Source organism: Desmodus rotundus, chromosome 4, assembly GCF_022682495.2.
Source record: "Desmodus rotundus isolate HL8 chromosome 4, HLdesRot8A.1, whole genome shotgun sequence".
NCBI lineage: Eukaryota > Metazoa > Chordata > Mammalia > Chiroptera > Phyllostomidae > Desmodus > Desmodus rotundus.
The window spans coordinates 144,386,862-144,410,416 of NC_071390.1; the positions used below are offsets into that span (position 1 = coordinate 144,386,862).

At 35.5% G+C, this 23,555-nt stretch overlaps 1 protein-coding gene across 7 annotated transcripts in view; it reads right to left on the reverse strand.

Annotated features, from left to right (window-relative positions):
• Positions 1 to 23,555, reverse strand: part of ARHGAP21 (Rho GTPase activating protein 21) — a 125,708-nt gene that overhangs the window by 36,678 nt on the left and 65,475 nt on the right. For all 7 annotated transcript variants that reach the window (XM_053922542.1, XM_053922541.1, XM_053922543.1 and 4 more), the window contains exons 5-7: positions 11,595 to 11,687; positions 9,390 to 9,468; positions 6,763 to 6,817 (exon numbers count right to left, since the gene is read on the reverse strand). In XM_053922542.1, coding sequence (XP_053778517.1) covers positions 6,763 to 6,817; positions 9,390 to 9,468; positions 11,595 to 11,687 — 227 coding nt within the window. The remainder of the gene's footprint in view (positions 1 to 6,762; positions 6,818 to 9,389; positions 9,469 to 11,594; positions 11,688 to 23,555) is intronic.

Genomic DNA, 23,555 nt, shown 5'->3' on the forward strand with positions numbered 1-23,555 from the left:
GAGCTGCTTCCATCTCTGCTTCCAGATGACGAAACGAATGCTCTATTATGCATTTAAAATAGTACAACCTCCTCCTTCCCCTGTAAATCAGAGCATAAGCACAAGCAGTCGGCTGACTGCAGCTGCCTTTACACTATGATTTGGGAAAAAAAGAATGACTGCTTTATTAAATAGGTTTCACTCAAAAACTAAGATCTTTCAATACTGCACCTTTCGCCCTGCTTTATTATGAAAATAACTACTGAACAGACAAAACCCATTACTGCCAGAGCAATCCTTTTATAATTAATATTCTAAAACATAGACTTGACTGCAGTGAGAAATTAAAGCTAAGTAGATAAAAGAAAATGTGCACGCCACAGTATTTTTAATGCATAAATACAATCAAAATATACATTTTGGATATGTGCATTGACATAACAAACCCATCTTTTAAAATGCTGATTATATTCGCACCAATACTTTTCCATGAAAGGAAAACTGTGGCTGGATGAGTGAACCCTATGATACAGCATTTCCCACAGCGTGTTTGTGCAATTTCACTAGCTATCACCCAAAAGGGGATGGAGGGGAGTGTTCTCTGTGGTCAGTGATGTAGAGGAGGGTTGGTTGGTAAGTTTCTTGACGTCTCAAGACCTCTACTACATTAATGTACATTGTAAAACTCAAAGGAGAAATTACACACTTATTTGGCCATGGAACCCATTTTTTCTATGGGTTTTAACATGATTACAATTTCTGCTAGAATATGCTGTTCTAGAACCAATTATTTAAAGATACCTCCTATATTCAAATTTGGAGAGGAATATTATCTTTTAATTAAAAATGTATGACGAAAACTATCAAATATTTGAAAATTATTTGACATATTTCAGACATCACTAAGATTCCTATATAGCAACCCTAAATATGAAATACCGGTCAGCACATAGACTGGAAAAACTATACAAATTACAAAGAGTATATTGATAACAGACGATTGCACACGGCTTGTTGGACAATTCAAGAAGGATTAGATAGTTTAAGGGGTTCTCATCTCTAGGTACAATACTGGCCAGGGGTCCTTAAAAACACCCACATGCACCATGAATTAACAGTGGCCTGAGTAAACACAATGTCTTACACATACAGACTATTGTCCAATGGAGGCAGATATAGTTGCAATTAATAAAATATTAACTCATCCCAGAGCATTACTGAATTTCCTCACATATTTTCAGTTCATTAAACACTAAAAAAGCTTGTTTATTTCTTCCTTCCTTCCTTCCTTCCTTTCTTTTTTCTTTTTTTCTAAGAGCTCCTCATTCTCATAGAGTTTGGGAACCAACACCATTCAGTTACCATCCGTGGGGAAGTTAGCAGTGCCCTAAAGCCACTACAGATTAGAATATGTTCCAAGTAGGTCGTGGACATACCTGGGAACAATTCTGGAATTTCTATGGCTATTCTGAAAGAGATGGTACAGACACAAACTGCCTTCAAATAAATTTAGGGAACTAAATTAAGAATAGGCAATATGCATTTTAAGGAATCCTCTTCCCCGGGATGCCTTTAATTGCTTCACTAGAAAATAAACAACCTACTAAGGCATTCTTTAGACTCCTTCAAGGAGGAAAGCATTCATCAGGGCTTGGGCAAACACTGGGTGGATCACCTGGAGTGAATTACAATATGCAACTCTTTGAGATGAACATGGAACACACCAAAGAGGGTTTATACTCTGGGAACAGAATTGAAAACTCTGTAACTTGCTCATCGACGAGACTGTGGAACACTTTCACTTGAGTGTTTGGTCAACAAGTACCAAGTCTTTCATTGAGACACATGGCCTGACATATCAATGTTTTAATAAAAACATATCATTTAATATTAACAATCTGGAACTTTATTATATGTACAGTACCTAACAGTAACTAAATAATTCTAAAATAATCTTTTAATTCAGTTGTAGGAGAGTTGTATCAAAATCACTATTATCATGCCAGTGATACTTACACTGTCTAGTAAATAGCAAAAACAAACAACAAATAAAAACCCTGCAGAATACATAAGCTCTTAAGAATAAAATTCCTACCTACCATTTCACTTTAACAAACTGACTCATTAATTTAATGCTATTAACTATAGTAAAAGCAAAAATAACTCCATGGCTGTCTGTTCAGTAAAATACATGCCAACGGTGCCACAGCAGGGTGTGGGAGAAGGGGATGGTGTAGACACTTTATACCTTCCTAAATTCTTTGATACTTTTCTAACAAGCAAGTACTATTCTTATATTATGTAAAAATAGATTTTTAAAAAAGAACAAAGTAACTGCTACACACTTGCCAAACGTGAACGAATCCCTCCAGAATTCCTACTCCCGTCTCTCTTATCTAGGTACCACCTTGATCCACACTTGACAAATGGGTATCTTACTATAAATAGAACATTCTACTGATTATAAAACATATTAAATGATTATTTTGAAAGTAATTTTTTCTTCAATTAAAGTTTAGTCACTGTTATTTTGTACACTGTTATTTCAGGTGTACACCATCGTGGTTAAGACAATCATTTACTTTACAAAGTGATCCGCTGATATTTCCAGTACCCACCAGGCACCTAAACATAGTCCGAATAAATCTAAGGGAAAACTTGGGTTAAATTACACCCTTGAGTTTGTGTCACATCTTCATGAAGTGGCAAAGACAGCACTGGACTCTCGGAGCAGAGATGTGTGTCAGAATAACAGCTCTGAAATAACTAGCAGTGTGACTGGGGTAAGCCACCCTAACTCCTCATTGGTACCCAAGTTTAGAAGTCAGGCTTTAGTTTCTGACCAGCCAGGGTTCAAATCCTAGTTTCACCGCTGTCCGCGCTGTTATACTAGAAAAGGTGCTTCACTTTGCCGTGTTTAACCTAGACGGGCACCAAGGTTCCGGTCAAAGGTCAAACATTAGACATACCCAAGCACCTCCACAGCTATCAGGACTCATCAAGTTAAAATTTAATTTTGAACCCATTGAGCCAAAATGCTTCACAAAGTATCTTGAGGCAACCACTGAAAAGAATGCAGAGATTGAGTTCTCCTATCATCAGTCTGTTCAAGAAAGTATTTAATCAGCCAGCATCACTGTTCAGGTGATTCGATGGGTGGTGGCTATTTTCTTTCCACACAGACGTTTGAGAAGTTAACAAAACCATTTTGGGTGTTTTTTTTTTTTGAAAAATAAAACAGAAAATGCTTTTTATTTTGCAATAATACCTTACAAATATGAACCTAAGATATCACGGTCTAACATAATATTATAAAATACTGTCAAAGTAAATAACATGAGTGTAATAGTAATACTATTCCTATTGTTAATCTAGAAAATATATATTGGTTTAAAAAATGAGGTTGCCAAGTACATGAGTACTATGACCAGCACTAGTTAATAACATAATGAATTATTCTTAATTTTACTTCATATGTTTGAATATTCTATCACTGTCACCTGTAAATTAAGAAATGTATTTTTATATACTTTTCCTTATGTGAGTAGATTTTAAACCAAATTACATTTTCTCTGTCACCTCTCAGAGATGAGCTGAGCACCTCTAGAACAATATGGTCCATATATTGAGTTGGCCAAAAAGTTTGGTTTTTTCCCCATAAGATGGCTCCAGTAGCGCTTAGTTGTCTTTAACTTCATTCGAGACAATTTTGTAAGATTGTATTGTGATAGCTGTCATATCAGAGTACATTAACAAAACATCAAAATTGGTGAACTTTTGTGTAGCCATTTTAACATTGAAGATAGAAGAAAATAAGCAACATTTTCAGTGCATTATGCTTTATTGTTTCAAGAAAGGTAAAAACGCAACTGAAGTGCAAAGAAAGATTTGTGCAGTGTACAAAGAAGGTGCTGTGACTGATGGAACGTGTCAAAAATGGTTTGTGAAGTTTTGTGCTGGAGATTTCTCACTGAACAATGCTCCACGGTTGGGTAGACCAGTTGTAGCTGATAGAGATCAGATTGAGACGACCAACATTACACTACGTGAGAGACAGACAACATACTCAAGATATCCAAATCAATAAAGTTACTGGTGAAAATAAAAAAATGTCTTATTTTACAAGAAAAAAACGTATAGACTTTTTGGCCAACCCCGTATCACTTCAGAAACACAAATGTGTGGACACCCAACCTGTCGGTGCCCAAGCAAACATACATGAATTATAACAGGCATTCTTCCCTCGGGTAAATAATTTTTACATGGCTGTAAAATGTTCATGTTTTATTTATAATGAAGATTCAACCTCACTGGGACAAATACACCTTTAAAAGCATATATTTTGGGTATCAGATTTAAGACCAACAAATACTTCTTAAGGCCCCTTATAGAATTTTTTAGCTCTAGAATCTGTTAGAAGTATTTGTACATGAAGTTGTTTAAATCCCAGATTCTACTTGTGCTTTATAATAGCTTTAAAAAATGACACTTGTAGATATTCCAGTGTCTAAAACATTTATACAGAAAAGAAGTTGCCACATCTTAATGTCCTTTATGGAACAATGCAGAGTGAGCATTAATTATATATACACTCCTTTAATTTCCTAATGAATTACAGTACATCCAAATGTGAATAAAGCCAGATTTGAAAGTGAAGTTTTCCTTTATCGTTAAGTTATGAGCTTTTATGTCTTAAAATTCAAATAACATGTTCTAAAAACGAATTCTCCGTTACAATATACCAGAACCCTGTACTGATGACCCTTGAATCTGCGTGTTCACGTCACCCTAGTGACCCAATTTTCCCCTTTGTTTGCAATACTTTGAATTTTACCTTTTTTTTAAATGTATTTATCTTAAATGGAATATAACAAGACAGATTAATTAACCTAATTTTCCACTGATCACATCATTAGAAAATTATTCCTTCTGCTGCTGCTGCTCTTCATCAACCACACAGCAGGCCCTGACAGTAATTCACGTCTGCTTCCTTCCTTGGGCATTTAGTACAATGCCAGCCATTCTGCGAAATGTGCACTGTTCAAAAGCACCTCCAACCAGTGCCTTTACTTTGGCAAGGGACGTTGTCTACTGAAGACGAGAAGTAAGTTCTGTTTTGGAAGCTCATTCTGTTTTTGAGTCATCAGACTGCAAGGAGGCTTCAAGGTAAAGCTTTCCCTACTATCATCTTAGTCCTCTGTTGTAGGGGAACATTAGAGGAAGTTCTCTGTTTATTTCTAACCTCGTAACTTCCATTGATTGAGATGGTTATGTCTGCTATTCTCTCATTCTGCTGAATTATCAGAGTAGGCACTCTACCACTAGAGCTCTAGGACAATTACCTTGGACAGGTGCACCTTCCTTACTGAGGCCCCCCGACCCCACAGAACTGTGTACTTAGGAAGGGTAATCTGCTATCAGTAAAAAGTCATTCTTGAATAAAATCAGCACACCTTGAAAACACAAGGTTGAGCTCCATGGGTTTCAGTTAATTATATTTAAATGCCAGTGAGTAAGTTGAATCATTAGGATCAGCTTTAGTGATATTTTTTGTAAAAATAAAAGTTTACAAGAAGATTATTTAGCACTTTTGTTGAGCTAAGTTCAAACTAATGCCTTACAAGTGAAAAACATTGCTTAACCATTTCCATTTCCACCACAGAGATTGCATAAGTTCCCTATTTTTCCTGAATAAGAAAAAATCCATTCACTAAAAAGAACTTAAAAAAAAAAAAACTTTAGTGGTCACTGCCATTTCCTAGATCCAATTGTCAGCTTTTAGCTAAACAGTTTTGCTCATGCTGTTTTATTCTACAGAACTGCAAAGTTAATTGAGGAAAAGTACTGGTTTCTTAAATGAAATTTATATATTTTATCATCTTTTTACTTTCAGCAATATTTAAGCTTAACAAAGGAGGTGAATATTCCATTCTATTTATTTTCTTTCTAAAAATGAGAAAAATATTTTAGTCTTGACTGCTGTGGCTCAGTTCGTTGGGCATCGTTCTGCAAAGCGAAAGGCCATTGGTTTGATTCCTGATCAGGGCATATGCCTGGGTTGTGGGTTCAGTCCCTGGTCGGGATGGATGTTCCTCTCTCTTATACCTAAGCGTCTCTCCCTCTTTTTCTCCCTCCGTCCCCTCTCTCTCTAAAATAAACAAACATATAGGTAAAATATTTTTTTAATGAGAATAATATTTTAAACTAAAAGCTAAAGTTTTCAATAAGTTTCATTTCCTCTCTAAGACCTTAATATATCTTTCCCTTAAGTTGTAGATTCCACTGTGGACATTAATAATGGAATAAATTGATACTGTTAAACAAAACTGCTTGCCAAGTTAATTTATGAACAGTAATACTTATTGGAATATTAAGATGGCTTTCACAAAATTCCTCACATTAGGGAAAAAAAAAGATTCTAATTCCTGGGGATATGCATTTGCACCCTGAGGTCTGACTTCCTGTCAAAGGACCACCTAGAAAGCAACACTGGGACAAGCCTAGGGACCTCACCCCAAACAACAGCAGTCAGGAGAGTTCACTGGGGAATCAATAACACATTTTCCTGTCACTTAATTGCAAAATATTGACAATGGTCTTTTTTCCTCTTTTTTTGTAAAATGTGGAGAATTCCAGACTCTGCTAATTGAACCAGAGTTTTGGTGTGTTTTTTTTCTAGAATTAAAAAAAATTCAATCTACCTCCTCTTTAAAATCTCTTTAATTTTTTAAAATTAACACTCATGACTAAAAATCAACTCATATTTGAATAAATAAAACTCACCACTTGGAGAATGTCTTCATCTTTTGGCATGACACTAAGTTCCAATGTTGTATCACTGAAATTAAATATACAAAAGCACTATTTTAGGGGAGGTGGAATGTGTAAAAAAGTCATAAAAGGAAAAGTACTTTCCTCAGAAATATTTCCTAAATTGCTTAAGAGTTTAAGTTTTGGTTTTTCTAAATCTTTGCTTTTCAAATGCAAACCATTTAAATGAAATGAAGTAACTTTTACACATATGCTAATTATGTATCAAGTAGAGCACCCTACCGTATGTTTGAGATATTCATAATCAGTCAAGACTTCTTTATGATTTAGAAACAATTTAATTTAGAAATGAAGTATATTACTTGTATTAAATAGTCCTGGATCAAAATTCATGAGTCCATAATTTGTTATTATTATTTTATGTCAAGTAACAGAACAAATCACATCTGTTTAGTACATATTCTCATCAAATTAGAAGTCATTTAACATAAAAATAACCGAAGAGCCTGCAAATTTAACATTTCAAGCAATATTAATTAAGCATTCTCATTTTGAAATATCCCTTTTGGCCTCAGAGGTGAAGGAAATCAAAGTTGACCATCACAACTTGTTTTTAAAATCTATATAGCATTTCAACTACTGTATTTGCTTTCTTCTCCGTGATTTAATTTTAGAGCCTTTACGAGAACACTCAAAGTCTCATTTCATTTTGGTACTATAAATTTCCTCTTCAAAATAATAGAGTTTCTCTACATTTGAAAAATTTCAAAGGGGTAAATTATACCGAGTCCTGTGACCTGGAATTGCATGTAGATAAGGCAAGAATAGTGGTGCTGTCCCCATCGATGCTTCAGAATCGAACCTAACAATACCAGATAGAATTTTCCCTGATACAATCCAGAGATTTAAAAAAACAATCAAATAAACAACAAAAATCTCCTAATTTATTGGTGTCTCTTTTTGATAAATCTGAACCCTTATAGGAGGGTTCATAAATGCTAAGAGAGTACAAAACAAGTAAGAACCACAGGTTCAAATAAATGTAACTACTAAAATATGTAGGCACGTGTATGTCAATATTTAGAGTTGGTAGAAAATACATACTGATGTTTTGATAAATTCTTCTACAAGGATACATTTTTACATTAATACACTGCAGAATCTCAATGGCTTTGTGCTGCATTATCCATTTGCTACCAACTGCAGACAAAAGGAACACAGTTTTTTTTTTTTTTTAAGAAAATAAGATCATGAAAAAACCATTTATTTTTCCAATAGCTTTATTGGTTGAAAAATGAAGACTATATTTCAAAGTGTTATTACTCTGAAAGATGAACTGTACCAGTAACAAAAAAATTAATTTAGGTTTTCAGGAAAACAAAGAGTAAGTTATGGTCACTAGGAAAATATTATTTTAATAAAAGAGATGTTAACAAATACAGTAAAAGTCCTCAAATTATAGGTTGACAAAATATACTGGTATATTTACGATGATCTACATTATTTTAAAGAAGAGAAACTTTGGGTGGATCTCCCCACTGCATCTCCAGAGACTTCAAATGCCTCACCAATCCCCAAGTCTCCTTGATACCTTAAAATCAATTAGTATGACTGTAAGTAACATCTAGAATTCAACATTACAGGACAGATTTAAGATCTGCTTTCTCTAAGGATGTCCTTATATATTAAAACATTAAGAGTGCTCTGAGATCAATAAACCATGATCACAGTATCTAACTGTAAAAATGATGTTGCATTAGGGCATTTGTATAAATAACATTATAGCATGAGCTGCTTTAGTCATGGTTAGGGGAGCTTGATAAATATCTTCATAAAATAAAAAATTTCATTTTAATTACAGACAAGTGGGTATGGCTAATATAAAGCAACATATAATCCAGAAATTATTGTATTTTAATCTGATGAGAACCTCCTACAACAGTGATGATCTAGAAACTGGACCCCAGATTTATGCCTACTCTTAACAGAAATTCAATATGGTAACCTATTTGGCTTTCAATTTCTTTATTTGTAATTTAAAAAAAAAAAACATTTCTAGGTGTGTGGTAAAGAGAAAGAGAGTAGGACTAACTTATCTTTGAGGTCCCATAGATAGTCACTCTACAAACATTTATTTACCTTTAAAACTCATAATTCTATCATTCTGTACCATGTAGGCAGACAAATGAATTGTAAGAGAATATCCTGCTGTCTTGGTCAAAACAAATGAATACATCTGAGCCCAGACTATTATTCAATAAGTTATTTAAAGATAACTTATCTTTGTAAGAGGTTTTAAGATCATTTATGAATACCTTTAGTTATATGTTTATCATAAACAAATTAACACTTGTCACTTCAAATAAAAGTGGGAAACTTACAAAAAAATCTAAAATGTGTGCGTCTTAAACTCTAGAGTTTTAATCACAAATTTGATAAGTCTTGTCGAAGCAAACGTACCAGCTAAGCTATCCTTGGAGTTTCTTCCTGGCCACTCCCACCTGCATGGTGCACTTCACGTCCCACATCTCCACATCACACCGATTCCCCACAGGAGTGCAACACTGCATTAAATCTGTTCACTCCACTGATTTATACCCATGTTTAGCCAAAATTAATCATAATTTCATGAATCTTACCTGTTCTGAATTAAAGCAATCACTTGGGAATACGTCTTTCCAATAACACTTTCTCCATTGACTTTTATAATTCGATCACCTTCAAAGAAGAGTTAAAAAATATATATATATATATGTATATATCAAATGAGGAATTCCTAAAGAAAGTCACTTCTGAATACTTTTGAAATGTATCTTGAGAAACATTTTTTTTTAATAAATCCTTGCTCATTGTTTTTTAAAGTATCTTTAAAAACTGAATCTAAATTTTAATATATTCAGCTTCTTATGAAATATAGCCATGTTTTAAATAAGAGTTCTAGTTATTTATGAATTTGGACACCTCAAAAGGTATAATTACCAAGTGACCACAGCTCTACTGTACTATTTATGCCCTTAATAGCTATTTTCTGAGTTTAGTTTTCCTGTTTACTTTGTCACCTGTGAGACAGACTTACATTATTATAAATGACAGACTTGTCGTTATTACACAGACTTACACAACTGATGGTTTTAGTACCTCAGTGTCCTCTAATTCTAGTCCAGCTGATTTCCTTGTAGTAATCTCTGAATCTATTTAGCTTATTGATTGGTGCTCTATTACAAACTTAAATATGGGCCTGCATAAGGTTTCAGTGTTCATGTATATGAACTTGTTGTTCATTTTAATGGAGAAATGGACATTTGGATTACTCAGAAAAACTCAGGGGTGTAGAAAGGAAAAAACTAGGAGAGAAAGGACAGGTGAAAGAGGAATAAAGGAAAAAATGTCCTTTGTGCTTACGAGGTATCTCTATTTCATCTTCTCAATCTTGTGATGCTTAGAATGTGACAGGCGATACATTCTAGGAAATGGGATCTCATACACTGACACACACATTTTATATATTAATGATATTGAAATTAGGCTTACTTTAAGTATGATAAAAAAGATAATTAAGGTAGGTAATAAAGGTAAGTAACAGTGCCTCCTCATAAATCTTAGCATTGACATTCATTACTGATATTTAATAATATCTGTAGCTAGAAAGACAACATATTTATAGCTAAAAAGACAACATTTCATTCAAGAGGCAACAAAAGATAGTTTTTCGCTAATACCCATTTTAAATTGTTTCATGTTTAAAAACATGAGAGGAGTAACTATTTTTGAGTGGTATTAATCTAAATGAAATCTTAGTTTTTACTAAAATCACAAATCAGAAAATATTTTCAGAACAAATCGCTATCAGACTCTATCCACTGATACCTACATGAGGCTAGGCTTGCTCTGTGGTAGTAATTTAGGCTACTTTGTGTGGAGCAAATTAATTAATTCAGGTCAGGTACTTTCAGAACTTGGAGATTCAAGAAGATTATTTCAATTATGTCAGTAAATATCTTCATCATTTTCCTATGCTGTAATCCTTTGTCAAAATGAAATGTGTGCAAAATAGGTTCTTTCAAGGGCCTCCAAGAGTCCATTGTGTAAGTGGTGACCAAAACAGCCCACAATTTATAATTTATATTAAGTTATTTCTGTACAAACACATCCATTTGGGTACCAAGAAACATAACCAATGGACGTCTCAAAAATGTAATAATAGATGTGAAGAAAAAGAAAGAAACATACAAAAATATAGCTAAGGAAAAATAAAAAGGCAAAAGAGAAATTAAAAGGAACCCTGAAACACCAATCCAAAAGAACTTATGCACCCCAATGTTCATAGCAGCACAATTTACAACAGCCAAGTGCTGGAAGTAACCTAAGTGCCCATCAGTAAATGAGTGGATCAAAAAACCATGGTACATTTACACAATGGAATTCTATGCAGCAGAGAGAAAGAAGGAGCCCCTACCCTTTGCGACAGCATGGATGGAACTCGAAGCATTATGCTAAGTGAAATAAGCCAGGTGGTGAAAGACAAATACCATATGATCTCACCTTTAACAGGAACCTAATCAACAAAACAAACAAACAAGCAAAATATAACCAAAGACACTGAAATTGAGAACAGGCTGACAGTGACCAGAGGAGAGAGGGGAGGGAATTTCAGGGGAAAAGTATGAAGGGTTTGGAGGAACAATTATAAAGGAACATGGACAATAATGGGTTGGGGGCGGGGGAAACAGGGAAGGGAGGTGGGAGGACTGGGGTGTTGGGCTGGGATGGGGGGAAAAGGCAGAAAACTGTACTTGAACAACAATAAAAAAAATAAAAAGGTATTTTTTAAAGAATATCAGCACCTGTGCATAATCCAGCTTCAAAAGCAGGTCCTCCTTCTTTAACCTGTTTAACAAATATGGTATCCATGGGTTCCAGGCGGTTTCTTTGTTTTCCTGTGGGAGACAAAAAGCCCAAGGCATAGTTGTATTTCACAAAATTTTATTAAATACCAAAATGTAAAATGATATTTAATTGAAACAATTAAGCAAAGATTCTCAATGAAGTAGCAAGTACATAACCCTAAATTTGGGTGCTAAAATCATAATTTAGGGGTTTTTATTAATTCAAAAATTTATTTTGCTTCTTTCATAAGACAATAACCACAACAATAGTAACAGTTTCCATTTACTGGGCTCACTCTCTATGTACCCACATTCTATATGTACCCCGCAAATAGAAGTACCACACTAAGTACTGTACATAGCTAAGAGCTGATTTCCATAGCAAGAACTTATTATTATCACCAACACATAAGAAAAGGAAACTGAGGCTCAGAGAGATTAAATAAATTCTCCAAGGTCACATCCTTAGATTACACAGGCAGTATTCTACCACTTTTTAACACTGCATTGTGCTAAGCTTTAAGCTGTAATGATGAACAAGACAATACTTCCCCTTTAGGGATTCTGGTAGGAGAGAGACAAAGAAGGGCACTGCAGTACAAAAAGCACACAGTCCTGGCAATGAGGAGCACATGACCACCCTGCAAGTCAAGTACTTCACAAATCGCTGTCCATGAACCATCTGCAGTAACATCTACGGTGCTTGCTAAAAATCAATGGGGTCCAATCAGAAATCTGCTATGTCAACAAGTTTTCCAGGTGAACCACACACCCACTAATACTTGAGGACAACTAACAGTTTCAGTAAAATAGAAGCCAAGGAAAGATTCACAGATAAGAGGACATTTAAGCCAAATGACAAGCATCATGATAAGTACTGTGGGAGAACAAAGAGGTAGGCAGTGGTTCTCAAAGAGTAGCGCCCAGACCAGCAGCATTGGTATCACCGGGGAATGAGGCAGAAATGCAAATCTGTGGACTCCACCCCAGATCTACTGAGACAGAAACTCTGAGGTGTCTGTGGTGCTCACTCCAGTTTGAGAATCCCAGCCCTGACCTTAAAGAACGGAACAGGTAACATGCATGAAGTAATATAATACTCGTTAAACAGCAACGCTGGGCAGAAAATGACTGCGTGTCAAATACAAAGGCTTTATAACGACTGCCATATAAAACTGAATTTTTACCATGGTGTATCACAAAGCTGGCTCAAAAAAAGTTTCCCAGTAAAGGAATACTGATCAGTGGCTACCCTTACATATTTACCTATTTATACTAAAGGAAGTCCTCCTAACTAGTGAACAGCTAACCCAACCACTAAAAAAGCAACAGTTCAGTGAAAATTGCTTATTTTAAAAACCAGTAGACATAGATTCAAACCCTTGCCTTGTCACTTGATAGTCCAGCTGCAGTTAGGTAAAATTTTTACTTAAAGAAATCATTACTTTTGCTTCTATAATATAAATAATTACTGTATGTTTATACTCAAGGGTTTCTATGAAGACTGAATGAGAAAACAGGTAAAAGAACTCAGTATAGCAAATAACTAGAGTAATTTCTCAGTAAATGTCTATTTCCCCTCTTCCTTGCATAGTGCTTAAATGGGGATGACTATTGTCCCATGTTTATGTTCTCAAGAATTAAAATTTTAAATACCTATAAAACCATCCTTTCAAAAATATCTCTATCCAATTTTAAATACTACAAATCTACATTCATTATACACCAGATATCTTCCCCCCAAAACTTCCAACAGCCTTCTCTCTATGTCCAGATAACATGAAAACATTATGAATTCTTTAGTGCCTTCTGATAAGCTATGACAGATAGGACAGCCATCATTGCTCTCTCCATGAGAGTCAGGAGTAAAAAGACAACAAATATTAGTTAAATCCCTACTACATAGAAGAATGTCCTAATTCTGAAAGCACTTAGGGACTAATTACATCAACTTCAGTTTCCAATGGTTTGGGGGGGAAATAAACCAAGAAACCCACACACCCAGATGCACACACGGTTAAAGCAAACATAGCAACATGTTAATTGTTGAGTCAAGATGTACAGAATTTGTTTGCTGTACTTTGAAAATCATTTTTTGTTAAAAGCTGGAGGAATTTTCCCATATGTGCCAGGTTTCGCTTTCCTTCATAAATTAATCACTTGCTACCTAAAATTAGTTTTACTTGCTTACATGTTGTATGTCTCTCCCACTAAAATGAACAGCAGGAATTTTGTCATGTTCCCTGATATCCATGACACCTACAACAATACCTGACATACAGCAGGCACTCAATAAGTAATTACTCAATTAGTGAGGAAATTTATTATCTAGCTGAAGTCTCACAAGTCTTCAAGATGGGCTAAGGATCCTAATATCACCACTGCACTGACGAAAAAATAGAGACTAACTCTTTGTACTCACAAAGAGACGGAGAAGGGATTTGAACCCAGGTTGGACTCCAAACATGGTGTTCCATGCAGCTTCTGAAGAAACTGAGGTACTTACTCATTTGTCAAGCTTTACTGCATACAAGTAGACAGTACATTTAAGAATTAATTTGAAAGGATGCAAACACTCAATTCCGATCAAATTGGTAGTCAGGCTAGGTCCCTCCGTGGCCAACTCACCATTTACAATAGCTGGCATAAGGAAACCATCTATTTTCTCTTGGCTAGAGATATGAGGGTTTAATAAGTTTTATTGTATCAAGTCATTGCTTTCAAGAAAAGATTTATATAATAAAAGAGAAGAAACATTTTTCTTATTAATGTCTTCTAGTCTACTGTGTCCCAATGGCTATAATACCACACAGATTTAAAAATACAAAATGTCAATGACCATTAATGAATTCTACAAGTAATAAAAAGTTGGCTGAATAGCAATGTAGTGACTTTTGAAAAGTTTTGATAGAAAATTTCACTTACACAGAATGATTTGTATGTAGTCCAAAATAAGTTGGTTCTAATTTCCATAAAGGAAATACTGATTTTGCAATGGCTGCTTGTGTAAAAAATGATACTGCCATCGACAAATCTCTCATATAATATGCTATGCCTGAAAACATATGAATAGACTTAAAAAAATACGGACTACACTAAAAAAAAAGAGGCCAGTCCTATAGCAAGTCCTATTATACCTGCTGAAAGTTACACTTTTGATTCTTGTTTCTGGGCTTTCCTTTCTGGACTTTCTCCAAAATTCTGACTTGCTATTACTGCCTAGGTATTATCCAATTCCTCTGGACAATAGAAACATTTCCCACAGATATCCCTTAATTATAGGCAGGTTCACTAAGAAATATACTTCTCTTCAATTTACATATTCTTTGACTTCAAGTCTTGAGTTAAACACTTAGTTCCTTAATTTGAACAGTATCTGTTTAATATTTGCTGTCTGCAATTCTGCTAGAACTGGAAATCAATGGTATCAAATTTATAATATGTGTTATTCAATCTCTTATGCCTCTATTTTTTGTAAGTCAACTTCTAGATATGCAAAACTAAAAGCCTGATCCTGAATCCTGGCAATTCCCCAGGAAAAATGATTCCTCACTTCCCTGGACGATCATTTGGCAGAGTCCGATGGCTTTCCTGGCAATTCTTAGCATAAGCCTCTTTCAATTCTACATCTGCATTTTATAATTTCCCAATGTTTTAAAAACACATAGGACATGTTAAATACTTTATTCATGTGTCATTTCCTTGACCTATCATAAGAAAGGAAAATGCTTCCTTTTAGCACCCACATGTAACTAAATCTTTCTATATTTGAGAAAGGAAGTAAAAATCTTATATGGACAAAAATGGCTAAAATTAGCAAGTACAGAAAAAGTCTCCTTTTATGCTATTTAATTTTACTCCAAAGGGCCTGGGGTCTAACACCAGAGTGCTTCATCGCTAGGCCTTGGGCTTTGTCAGTTAGAAAGATGATTTAAATCACTAGTGGCCTTCCTCTTTGAAAAGTGCTAAAGTCAAAATCACCTGTAACATTTAAATTATTTCAAAATTAAAATACTAAGCATAGAAAGCAAACAGATGAAAGTGAATAGATTATTTTAAGAAATCACAAAATTTAAGCTTATGCCAGTTACAAAAAGGGCCCTGTAATGAGGATGCATAGAAAAATAGATAAGCCCAGGTCAGGGATCCTAGAGTTGTGGGGAAAAGAGAAATACATTTCTTAATAGATTGAAAATATATATCCTTTACACAAAGAAATACTTCATATTTTAGCCAAAAGTAAAGCAATAGAAAATAATGACTGTCACTAAAATTAAGCTTTTTCCCCCTTCTCTCTCAGAATTCGCAAACATCCTATTAAATTTGTTTAATGGAACCATATTTTCTCTGCTTTTATTGTGAGTTATTTTTAAAGTGTTTCATTTATTAATTTCTTTGCTGTAGAACACAACTCTATCTCCATATACGAGAAGGCAGTTGAAATTAAACTGTCTTTCAATGTGAGTTATAAATTAGCCTTGGAAAAAGTATACCCTCCATAGAGGTGGAATGCTGAAGAGGCACATCACAGAATATTAGAGTTTCAGGCATTAATTATTTAAAGAAAATCAATTAAATAGCTTATTGAAATTAATACCTATTTTCAGACCAAAAATAATTGAAACTGTAACGGAGATTAAAATAGTATCAAAATTGAGTATGAATGATGACAAGTGATCGTGACTCTGTGATGGATAATAGACTGCCACAGGAAAGGGGGGCATGTAAAAGAATTTATTGAGAAAAGTTAGAAAGTAAGGATCTACTAGGGCAAAAAACTAACAGGAGGAGTAATAAACACCAAATTCAGGCTAGGGGAGAGTAGTATAAAATACATATTTACAGTCATTTTATGTCTAGAGACAGGTAGGGAAGATGTGTGTGAGAGGTTTGGGGGAGAAATGCTGAAATGTTAACATAGCAATAGATAGCAAGCATTTAGAACTTACATTTCCCCCTATATTTTCTGTTTGCCTGAAATATTTCATAACTATTATTTTTTTGTTGTTGAAAACAGGCTTCTAATTTTTATTCTAGGAGTTGGGTTTTCTGATGGCACACAAAATTATCTTAAGAGTCTTAACAGAGACACATTGCCTAACATAAAACAATCTATGTATCAAATGGCAAATGGCAAATATATGATAAATAATTAAGTGGAATCCAATTTAATATGTGTCATATATTAGGTACTTTTTTCCTTTGGTGAAGGGCAGATGCAGTAAGGGGAAGGGAATACACAACACACACACACACACACACATACACACACATGGTCTGTCCAGAAAGTATCCATCCATGTACTATGAAAAATACAGACATTTATTGAAGATACAAGATACAAGAAACACTGTACATAGGACAATGACACCTCAGGTCCCTTTAAAGTAGGCACTTTGGGACCTCACACAGTTCTCCCAATGGTAATCAGCTGCCCTACTGTATTTTCCTGAATCTCACTGACAGTCTGAAATTTCTTCCCTTTCAAAGGGATTTTAGTTTTGGGGAAAGCCAGAAGTCACAGGGTGCCAAATCTGGGCTGTTGGGGGGCTGAATCACCTGGGTGATTTGTTGTTTCACCAAAAAACTCTGCACAAGACATGATGTGTGAGCAGACATGTTGTCTTGATGAAGCTGCTAATCACCAGTTGCCCATAGTTGCGGCCTTCTGAATCATCCCAATAGTTTCCATGGAGGAATGTTCAAGCTTAACACACAATTGGATGCAGATTTGTTGCATTACTTGCTCAATCATTTTGAATGCAATGGCCACACAGTACACATGCTCACTCAGCAGCATCTATCGCCCCCACTGACTAGTACAGTGAAGTCATCACTGCTCATGAAAATGCATTCAGTCCACTCTCCTTGGGTGCCTGATTACAAAAATTCCATGCAAACCTTTCTTGTTCTATTAACAAAGGCTGGACTTTTTTCCAGACAGACCTCATATATACCAGCGTATTTAATCTAGGCACTCCCCAAATTTCCACTTAAGAGACTCTCACTTCCAGGGTGATGTCTAGGATTTTAAATCTGCCAAGTCTCCAATCTTCAGCTCTAACAATTACCATGAGCTTCAGGCCCAAAATTCCAATAATGTTCGGACACTTGCAGTACCATGTCACCTATCAGGTCTCAATCACATTGTCTATTATAGGCAATCACATACTGTCTTTCTACTCAATCTGATTTTCAAGTAATAACAAATAGGACAAAATGAAATAAGAAAATCTGTTTAAAAGCAGAACATGTTCTAACTTAATCATGATAAACTTTGTTTTGACCCACACACTTCTAATTTTTGGTGGAAAATGCCCAATACACAAAAGTAGAGAAAGCAGCAGAATAAACCCTCAAGAACACAACTTAAGTAATTATGAAGGATCTGTCAATTTGTTTCATTTACACTACTCTTTATTTTCCTAAAAAATTTTAAAGCAAATCCCAGATATTACGTCTGTTCATTCATAAATACTTTAAATATTTAAAGCATGCACCACTAACAAATAAGAACTTTACTTTTTTTTTTGAAAGGAAAAACAAAAAATCCTCTGATGGTTCTCTAGAGTATGTAGTCTTCTGTTCAGGGTGGATAATATGAGTTTGACAACAAACTCAATCCTACTTTCAGCTTCCTAAATGCTCACTTGAACATTAAGGAAAAGTAGTAAGGCATGACATAGAGATGATAGCACTAACAGCTATGAAATAAATTTAGAAAGGTTTCACATGTAAAATCACAATAGTACCCTACATTAAGTTCCCAACGGAATGTTCAGGCTACATGTTCAAATTCAGTGAGTTCACATATGCAAGACAGCGTATTTTCCATCTTCAACACATAGAATAATGCCTGGCATATAGTAGATAATAAATATCTACTGCTGGCTGGTTCAAATTACAGCCCTAGGAAATGCTATCAGTAAAACTGGCCCAAACCTACTCAGAGATTTGTTTCAGGAACAAAGCCACTATTTTACAACTGATCTGTAAAATTTCCTTCAAATAGTAAAAGGAAAATGCTGCCACTTAACAGTAATTTGAACATGATACCACTAGGTGTCAGACATGAATCAAAATTTTCTGGCACTATAAACTACTGGGCAACAAAGACTCTGGAAGGGTGTTATTCATTCAACAAATATTTATTGAGCTCTCACCATGCTGCCAGGTGCCAACTGTCCTACAACTAACAAAAGAGTCCTGGGATCTGCCTTCTGGAGTATTTGAAGTTTTTCTCTCTAAAGTTTCAAGAATTTTCACAAACTGTATCATGCCTAGATTCATAGCCCTGTTATTTCTGTTGTGCTAGATTTTAATTTCTCTGCAAACCCAGAAAAATCTGTCACAGTGCTCTAACCACCAGCAACTATCTTTCCATCTCTGACCTTACCGTGGCCCCACCACTTCACCCATTAAACTTGCTCCTCGACACGCCAAGACATCCATTCCCTTTGGCCCCTCTATTCTCCAACACTATCAGTCTCCCTCCAGAAATCACTTTCTTTCTTACTAAGATTACCCATGCACCAATATTTCAACAAAATTCAACAGCAACCTCAACTTCCTCTCCCCCTTGACCTTAAAAAACATTCAATGTGCCAATCTCCAACTGTGGAGAAGTCTAACCATATGCTGCCTGCTCTTGTTCTTGTTCTACTGCAGCTGAATAAAACTGCGTAACCCATTGATTTATAGTTTCCCAATTCAGCAAAGTTCTTGACACTGCTCACTGAAGTCTCTTGCTTGTATTTTTTTAATTATCCTCCCCCAAGGTCACTTTTTCACTGTTTTTAGAAAGAGGGAAAGGGAGAAAAGAAAAGAGAGAAACATCGAAGTGAGAAAGAAGCATCACATGCACCTGGATCTGGCACTAAACATGCAACCTGGTACGTACCTCGACCAGGAATCTAACCTGCAACCCTTTGGCTACCGAACGACAATCCAACCAACTGAGCCACACTGACCAGGGCTCTGGCTCACATTTTCATTTCCATTCCTTCAAGGTTGCCTCCTGGAACTTGCTATTCCATTCTGATTTCCTCCCACTATTTGGATAACCTTCTCTCTTACATATCTGTATCTCAATTGCTATATCCTCATTTTTTTTGTTTTAATTTTTGCCCATCCTTACTTCCTCTTGTCCCATCTCAGGTGATGTTTCCCCTCCAGTATCGCTCAGTTAATAGCACCTCTATCTATCCACTCATTCATGCCAGAAAAGCTCAGCGTAATCCTTCACAAGTCATCCTTAACTGACAACATATAATCCATCTCCAAGTTCGACCTCCAAATCTGGGTACATATAACCTCTAGTATCTCTGAGGTCTGTTCTGGAATACTGTTTTTTCTTCTTCCTGATAAAATCCTATTCATCTGTCAACAGCACGAAAGACATCTCACCTGAAAGCCCTTCCCTGATGGTTAGACAATTCCCCACGCTGTGATCCTGCAGCGACTGTACAACACATACTTCTATTTTTCCACTTATGTAATTATTTTATGCTTTCATCCTTCACCAGAGTAGGAGCTTCTCAGAGCCAGAGCCTGCATCATATCTATTCATAAAGTATACGTGCCAGGAACTGTTCTGGGTTTTAAGGGAAAAGGAATGAATCAAAAAACTTTCTGTTCTACATTGCAACCGAGACAGGCAAATGTTCAGCAAGAAATAAGTAGCGCAAGAGACAGTGATAAGTGTTACAGAGAATAATAAGCAGAGTGAGAAGGAAGGGAAAGTGAAAGGCAGAGCTGTAATATTATTTTTATGAACTGATCAGGGAAGTCCTCTCTAACATGTGACATTTGAACAACTATCTGAAGGAAGTGAGGTGAGAAGCCACATTGCTCCCTTCCCAGCAATTAGTTTAGTCAATGCTCATGGCAGTGACTCAACAAATGTTTGCTAAGTGAATAAACAAACAATCGGAAATGTACTCAAGACAACAATGTACTTCACATTCATACTCAAATATTTCTATTCTAGTTTTACACCAAAGGCAAACAGTTATCAGTTAAACTTCGGAAGCTGGGACCATAAACTATTTATTATATTATATAAAAATTAACTTTTTATTACCTAGAAATATGAATCACATACTTTGAATGCAGACCAGTCGGAGAGCAATCAGGAAAAAAAATGAGATTATGCAGCTAGGTGGTGTATGTTCGTTTTAAGTTATGGAGCAGCTAGGAAAAGACAACTCACAATCACCCAATCTCAGAGTCACCGCTGAAGAACATTTCCTACAGAAAAGTTATTTCCAGAAGACAGTCTAGAACAGTAATACTCCAACCAGGTACTTTCCTTGAATTTTTCATCTTTCTAGCCCTATCTGTTCAGTACCTCCACTTAGTTTTCTGAAATCCTAGACTGCATATTTCTTAAAGGTTTAGAACCCTTAAAGAGATTTGTTAAAATCGTATTATCTTCTTACTCTGACAAAGGAAATTTACTTAGTGTGGCTTTCAAAGTCTTAAATCTATTATAAAAAATTGGCTTTCTGACAAAGCCTACTTTAATCCAATCAAACTGCCTTCATTTCAAATTACTGTAAATATGGTTTCCTGAGACTTCCAAAGAGAAGTTAGAAAATTATTTCTTGCTTCCCATTTAACTTGACCACCTTACCAGTGTACTCTATAAAAACGATGCTCAAATTCCTACTTAAGTCCAGAAGTATCGAGTTGTTGTTATTGTCCTAGCTTAACAATTTAGCAGCTATGTGAAATAAGATCTCTAAATTTAAAAAGTGTCACTGACACTTTGTGTTAGAAGGTGACTGGTGGGAGAAAAGTGAAAGAAAAGGAGAAAGGCAGCAGAGGTAGAAGTTTTCCTCGACAGCAGAGGTACAGATACTAACATGCTAACTTCCACTGCTGTGGGAACAGTCATTTTGGAGTGGTGCCAAGTCAACGTGGCACCTCCCTTTGTTCACTCACTCAACAACTATTTGAGCTGTTACTGTGCACCAGGGACTTACTAGGCACTGAAAATTCAACAGTAAAAGACAGATTCCATCCTTAACGATCTTTGTTCTTGAAGTACTACACAAAAATATATTATTTTCATAAACATAATAAATAGTCTAGATAGGTAAGAAAATTGTACCTTGCATATTCTAACAACCAATTTTGGACAAGAGATATAATCACTTCCTTATGCTTTTGTTTTCCAGTATCAGATTGGTGCTGCCACCGTGTCATAGGGATGGGTATTTCAGGAGGCAGAAAGTCTCTACTTGTTTATCACATGGCATGAGCAATTAATTAATTACTCAGATGAACTGTCTCAAAATATTTCCAGCAGAGAATTAGGAAAAGAGTTTATCTGCATCTTTCACTAACTGAAAAACAATCAAACAATCTATTTCATCTTGTATAAAGGATCTTTTCAAATATGTGAAAACAGTTACCACTTTTCCCCCCAAGCATCCCTTTTTCAAAAAAAAGTCTCGAGTTCTTTCAGTGTTTTCAAAAAATACGTATCGGCCCTGGCTTGTGTGCCTCACTGGATTGAGCATGGGCTGTGAAACCAAAAGGTCGCCAGTTCAATTCCTAGTCAGGGCACATGCCTGAGTTGCAGGGCCAGGTCCCCAGTTGGGGGTGTTCGAGAGGCAGCCACACATTGATGCTTCTCTCCCTCTTTTTCGCCCTCTCTTCCCCCACCTCTAAAAGTAAATAAAATCTTAAAAAAAAATACATGTCATAGTTTCAAAATTCACATATAACCTTGTCATCATTGTCCTTTATATATGAGGCTCCCCAGGGTTTTAACCTTAATTAGAAGAAGACCCTATGGCCCACCTATACAACGAGGAGGAACAAAAAAGTATACTGAAGTTAACTTGTCACTAGCAACATACAGAATCACTTATTATCTTTGTGTGTGTGTGTGTGTGTGTGTGTACACAACCTTATACATTTTTACATTAGGAAACATTGCCCACAATAGCAAACTATAAATAACTTGGTGATTTTATCATGATTACATTCATAAGATTATTTAAAAGCATTTTAATAAGACAAATTCATAAGCAGCCAATCATCCAATAAAGTATCAATGTACTGGAGAACTGAGCTAGTATAAAGAAATGCTTAATTTATATTTGAACCACATTATAAATATACACATGTATTGCCTAGCTACTAGAAAATTATGCCCCAAAATACTACTAATATCAGTAATGCAACATATATCCAGGCTAGTGAATATGAGCTTCCATTTTAAGGGCTTCTCCAACCAGCAGGCAGAAAAAAAAAGCCCAAAACCTGTCCAGTTAGGACTCTATTAGGAGACTCTCCCCACACTTATGAGTAAGGTAACAGGAAATAATGCTGCCACCCTTGGCGGCTGCCTTGGCAAAATAGGAAAGGGAGGCGGGGAGGAAGGGAAGACCAATCTCTAAGACATGACTATAGGCCAAACTTTACGCGGATATGTAAGCCAACTCAAGTTATAGCCTGGCTCTGGATACCAATCCGCTTCAAAGAATTTCAGGAATAATTTTGGAAGGTCAACAAACATAAAATAGTCACATATACAGAGCAAATAGAAACCTACTCCAAGCTAGAACAGGCAAGAAAAACAACAAAAAAGAAACAAACTCACAAATTTTCCTGATAATAGAATTACCAGACATTATAAAACAACTGTGTTTACCATCTTTGAAGAAATTTGAAAAATAATCCTAAGAACTGTAAAGAGAAAACTATAAGAAGTGATCAAGCTCGTTTGGTATAGTACTCCAGAGGACTCATAAAAACAAAAATGTGAAACTCAAATAGCTAAGAAGAAAATTATTAAAATATACTGGAAGAAGTTATCTAAAATGTAGCCTCCGAAAAAGAGAATTTAGGAGCCATGGGGAAGAGAGGGAAAAAAGGTAAAATAAGTTTGTGACCCTAGGAGAATTA